Below are 5,282 nucleotides of genomic sequence, written 5' to 3' on the forward strand. Positions count from 1 at the left end.
AGTAATTATTAGTGGATACTGAGCTAAATGCGGCCTGGCATTTACACTAGTTGCTGTGTGTTGTCTTTGCAGGTTCCTTGTTGTGCCCTTTGTGTCTCTGTGCCTTCCGGCTAAAACCGCTTGAACTGCCTGAACTCAACAACCATTTGCTCCAGCCACTGTCTATTGATGAGCCCATCTGTTCAAAGACATATTGATTTCAGAGCCTCAGCCGAGACATATTCAACCTCCATTTCCCCTTTAATGGCGCTTCCTCCAGTGACATTTCAGTGCAGGCAAGAATGATGAATAGGTAGACAATATCGAAAACAGATAAACGTGAGAGGAGAGAACGCACTCGAGTGACACGGTTCAAATTGCCAATCCAAGAAGTCTAAAAAGTCTCTGGAGTATTTGCTACACAGGTACGTAAAGTGAGACGGGTTACAATATAAATGTTTGCGATAAGTAAATCCAATAGGTGTATGTACACGAGAATTCATCTCAAAAATAAGGTCAATTTGATCTTTGAATTTAGTGTTTATAGTTTTTTTTTTTATTGATTAAAGGAGGAAAAGAGGTCAAAATCCTTCTCTACTCTCAGCCAGCTGGAGGCATCGTTAGAGTCTCCGTCTGACTGACAGTCTGCTCAGACTCGAGCAGGCAACGTTTATTTATTTATTCCTTTTTTAACTGATTGTAAAGTAGGAACCAAAATCAGCAGCTTAACTGACCTAAGTAACATTTCCTGTCATTCCTGTTTTATCAGGTTTGAACATTTGTTTTAGATGCTTATGCATCGTAATGTAACATCATATCAGCAGCATATCACCGTGGGCAGCACGGTGGCACGGTGGTTAGCACTGTTGCCTCACAGCAAGAAGGTCCTGAGTTCAGTTTCTATGTGGAGTTTGCACGTTCTCCCGTGTTTGTGTGGGTACTCCGGCTTCCTCCCACAGTCCAAAGACATGCACTTAGTGGGGGTGGGTTAATTGGCCATAGGTCTCTGTCTATGTGTATGTGTTAGCCCTGCGACAGACCGGCGACCTGGCCAGGGTGTTACCCCGTCTCTCGTCCTAAGACAGCTAGGATAGGCTCCAGCCCCGCCGAAACCCCGAAAAACGATAAGCGAATGGATGAGTGACATCTGGAGCTCTAGTTCACACCTTGTCTATTATTTGTATTTGTGTTCTATTCTCTGTATGTCCTGTACATGTGGCAGAATTGACAATAAAGTTGACTTTGACTTTTTGATTTTGAAGTAGTGTTTCTGTTCGTGCTCCTGCTTTGGTTCTTTTGCGTTTCTTTGTCGTGGCATCCTGGCTATCTTCACTTGTATGTTAGTTGAATTTCACCTGTTTCAGTTTCCTAATCAGCCCTTAGTGTATAAATAGTCCTGTGTTGCTCTTTGTGGTATTGTATGTTGTCCTTTTCATTTTCTGTGTTTTCCCATGTTGCTATTTCCTGTGTCTTTTTGGAGTTCACTTCCTGTTTTCCTCTGTTTGGTCCGAATTTGTGTGAACTGAAGTATTTCAATGTTACAGCTGAGCAGATAAAAAGCAGGTGCAAAGTGACGCCTGCAGAGCCCCTTACTCATTGAGTGCAGAGGAGGAGCAGAGGCCGGATTTGGGTTTTCAGTATTACAAAGGCAGTTCACTTCTTAGCAGACTGCATCACCATGGCAACTTATACTGCAGATCTAACCTGATACTGAGTAGGATATCCTTGAGATTAGCCATCAGCATGTGTGAAATCACCACCTACTGACCAATCAGTTCTCTGGAAAATGGTGTCACTACTATTCCAGCACTACCTGCGAGATATTCCTGGAAGGGTGAAGATGGTAAGAGCATCTCAATTCGTTGAATCGAGTCTGAAGTCATTGTCTCTCCCCGATGAGCATCAGTAAGACATTTAGATTCGTCTTCCGTGTTGTAGTTGACCTTATACCAAATGTTTCCAAAGCACTTCACTCAACAATCTTACTCTCACACACACACACACACACACACACACACACACACACACACACACACACACACACTGCTGCTTTGTCTGCACTAGCTGTGTTGCTTGCTGCCTGCTCTGCCAGTAGATCTCTCCATGTGTGTGATTGGCAAGATGCTGCCAACGCAACCCCATTCATGCGAACGCACCCACAGCTCGACTGGGAAACCCTGGGTTGACTTATTGACTTGATTACCACCTTCCTGTGTCTGCTTAGCCTGACTGCCAGTGTCGGTGCAAGTGAAGCCAGATAACAGAAAAATATTCAGAGTATGTTGAACTTGATTCACAGCACAGAGCCCAGGACAAGATGTATGTTTATGTTTGCCAGCTAGATACAAATGAGACTTGAGCAGCTAAATTTGGTTGTTTAAAATCTATGGCTCAAACTGTCATCTGGCTGATAGTGAGTCAGTGTGGCTGACAAAACGAATTTGATTGGCTATGTGGAAACAAGTTTGCCTTCTACAGAGATGAGGGACGAACAGAAGGCCAAACAAATTAGCGATAAGGAGACGATGTTTTGATGCCAGACTGAAATGTAAATCGGTGCATAATTCCTTTCCCAAAAGGAGAAGAGAGAGAGGCAAGCTAACTCCAGTGTTATTTTAAGCCTTTTAAAGGTGCTGATGCAAGAAGGATGGTCAACCATGTTCATTTGAGCTTTGATCTAGCGTTTAATATTTTGGAGCTCCCTTTTTCTCCGCCGCAGCTCGCAATTTCCTGCTAACACCGCCCACAGCAGCAGTGGAACCAATGGTCTTGACTCGTGTCATTCTGCTGCACAGACAAGATCCACTCCTGACATCTCCATTTATCTCTGAAGTAAAGCCATTAAATATGTGCCTTAACAACTAAAGATTTATGGAAATTCTCACATCCGTAACCACGTGGTATTAAAGGATGAACAGACCAAATCATGCAGAGAGCTTATGAGACTAAATCAATCGTGATCGCTTTCAGTCTCCTTCCAGAAATGTTCGTATCAGATCAGCTGTTTGCATCATGCTATAGCGTCTCTCACAGCATACAGCTGCTATGATTAGAAGAAGATGCTGTGACAAATGAGAGCTTATTCTATGCGGAGGGTAGCACAAAACAAATGATGCTGCACTGAGCATTCATCTGAATCCCCCGAAGACAAGACAAATGTTAATCTGACGCTAATCCAACATTGGAGACGCTCTAGTTCTCCAGCAAAAATCAAGTTATATAACAAGTAATTCTTTATGGAAAACCTTATTGGGAAGTCTATATGAAACCCAATCAGGCACTTTGTACCGATTGGGTTTCAATCAGACGGAAACACTAGATTGAATCAGAATCAGAATCAGAATCAGAATCAGAATCAGAATGGGGTTTATTGCCAGATGTTGAGGTTTACAACATTAGGAAATTGCTGCGGTGCTTCAGTGCAAACAATAAGAATAAGAAACCAGTTGTACCATCGTTTCAAAGAAAATTATTTAGGTGTGTAATAAACTATGACTTCTAAAGACAAATTTCACAGGTGACGTGTCGTAAAAGTCAAACCAGAGATCAATGAGGGTAGAAAAGAAGAGCAAAGGATGCACTGCAGTGTGCAAAGGGATGAGAGGGGAATGGCATGAGCAGTGAACATACCCACTGATCCAGGCTGCATGTCTATCACGTGAAAGATGGATTATATACAGAAAATACAAGATAAAGATGGTAGAATTATATATCATAGAAATGTAAAAGAGCAGGAAACACACTTGCAGCACAGGAAAGGTTGACGAATGAGTGCAGATTACTGCAAAATTTGAAACGTGTTCAGTTCTCCCTACTAAACGATCCTCTTTACTTTCACTATGTGGGTACAGGACTGCGCAAAAGTCTTTAGCAGCCCTTCATTTCTTTATGTTTCGCTAGGTAAACAGGAACTAGGTGCTCTGATTTATTGAAACGTGCAAATATTCAAGGAAATACAGAATATATAAGAGCACATAAATAGAATTTGTACAAGTCTATTTTTAAACTTGAAAGTCAATATTTAATATGACCACCTTTTTTCTTCTCTCTGTCATTTCTTTAAGTAGTCTTCGGGAATTGTTCATGCTTCTTGAATGAAATTCAAAGCTCTTTTTTGGATGTTGGCTGCCTTTTGTTTTGTTTTCTGTCACCATGATCCCACACTGCCTCAGTAATGTTGAGGTCCCAGCTCTGGGGAAGCCAGTCCATGACTGAGAGTGTTACACTGTCTGTTTTTCTATCCAGTTAACCTTTTCCTGCTTTGGCAGTCTGCTTGGGATCGCTGTCATGCTGGAGAATGAAGCCACTGCCAATCAGATGTTTTCAACATGGTACTGCACAGTGGATCAAATCTGATACTCCTTTGCTGCATTCATAATTCTATCAATTTTGACCACACCACCAGCTGAAATGCAGCCTCGTATCATGCCAGAGCCTCCGCCATGTTGGTCGTATACACTCTGTGTTGCTTGCCTCTACTAACCTCCTCTTCTGTATGTAATGAAGAAAATTTGAATCAAAAGTTTAAAATATAGATTCATCACTGATTCGCTATTCATCGCTGTTCTATCCAATACAACTTAAGCCTTTTCCCCCAATCCGCCCTTTTCGTAATGGCTACTTGACAGCTGGGATTTGGCAAACAGAAATAAAAATTACAAAAAAATCTCGCTTGGAAGCAAAATCTACAGAAACTAGGAGCAGCTCGAGACTTTTGTACAACGCTGTAAATACAATCCAAATCTACTGTCGACTGATTTTGCATGCAGGCTTTTAATTGCTATTGTACAAAAGAAAATCACGCTCTTTTCTTAAGTGTTAATCAAATGGGCAAAGGTAAACATAACGCATGAAACCTGCAGTAATTTCCCAACATTCAATGGATACATCCTCATCAGCATCATGGGTGCCCAGACCTCTTTGCAGCCAGGGTCCCCAGGCTACTGAAACGGGCCTATTTTGCCCATTAACCTCCTAACAGTTAAGAAAATTCAACTTGGCTGACTGCATTTATTACAGCCGCCTCCTCTGGATATCAGAGCACAGTGAGACATACATTAAATGACTCGGGGATGGTTTATGAAGAATCAAAGAGCTTTTGTGTCTATCTTCACTCACCCCTTCGCTGTTCTGTCCGCTCTTAGCCAGCATCTCCTGCAGGGCTCGCACTGACAGGGACTGTTCCAGCACAAAGGTGCAGATGCAAAGGTCTGGGGGAACATACTGTAACCAAATAAAAGCATCTCTGGTTAAAAACAGTCACAGATGAAATATCTCATTTTTCTAGGCAACATTTTATGAAC

The 5,282-nt window shown here is 42.1% G+C and overlaps 1 protein-coding gene across 1 annotated transcript in view; it reads right to left on the reverse strand.

Annotated features, from left to right (window-relative positions):
- Positions 1 to 5,282, reverse strand: part of LOC102202511 (ryanodine receptor 3) — a 107,461-nt gene that overhangs the window by 77,377 nt on the left and 24,802 nt on the right. Inside the window, 1 exon segment of the mRNA XM_013913275.1 lies at positions 5,098 to 5,202. Coding sequence (XP_013768729.1) covers positions 5,098 to 5,202 — 105 coding nt within the window.

This window comes from Pundamilia nyererei, unplaced genomic scaffold (assembly GCF_000239375.1).
Source record: "Pundamilia nyererei isolate P.nyererei 1_Seehausen unplaced genomic scaffold, PunNye1.0 scaffold00123, whole genome shotgun sequence".
Lineage (NCBI taxonomy): Eukaryota > Metazoa > Chordata > Actinopteri > Cichliformes > Cichlidae > Pundamilia > Pundamilia nyererei.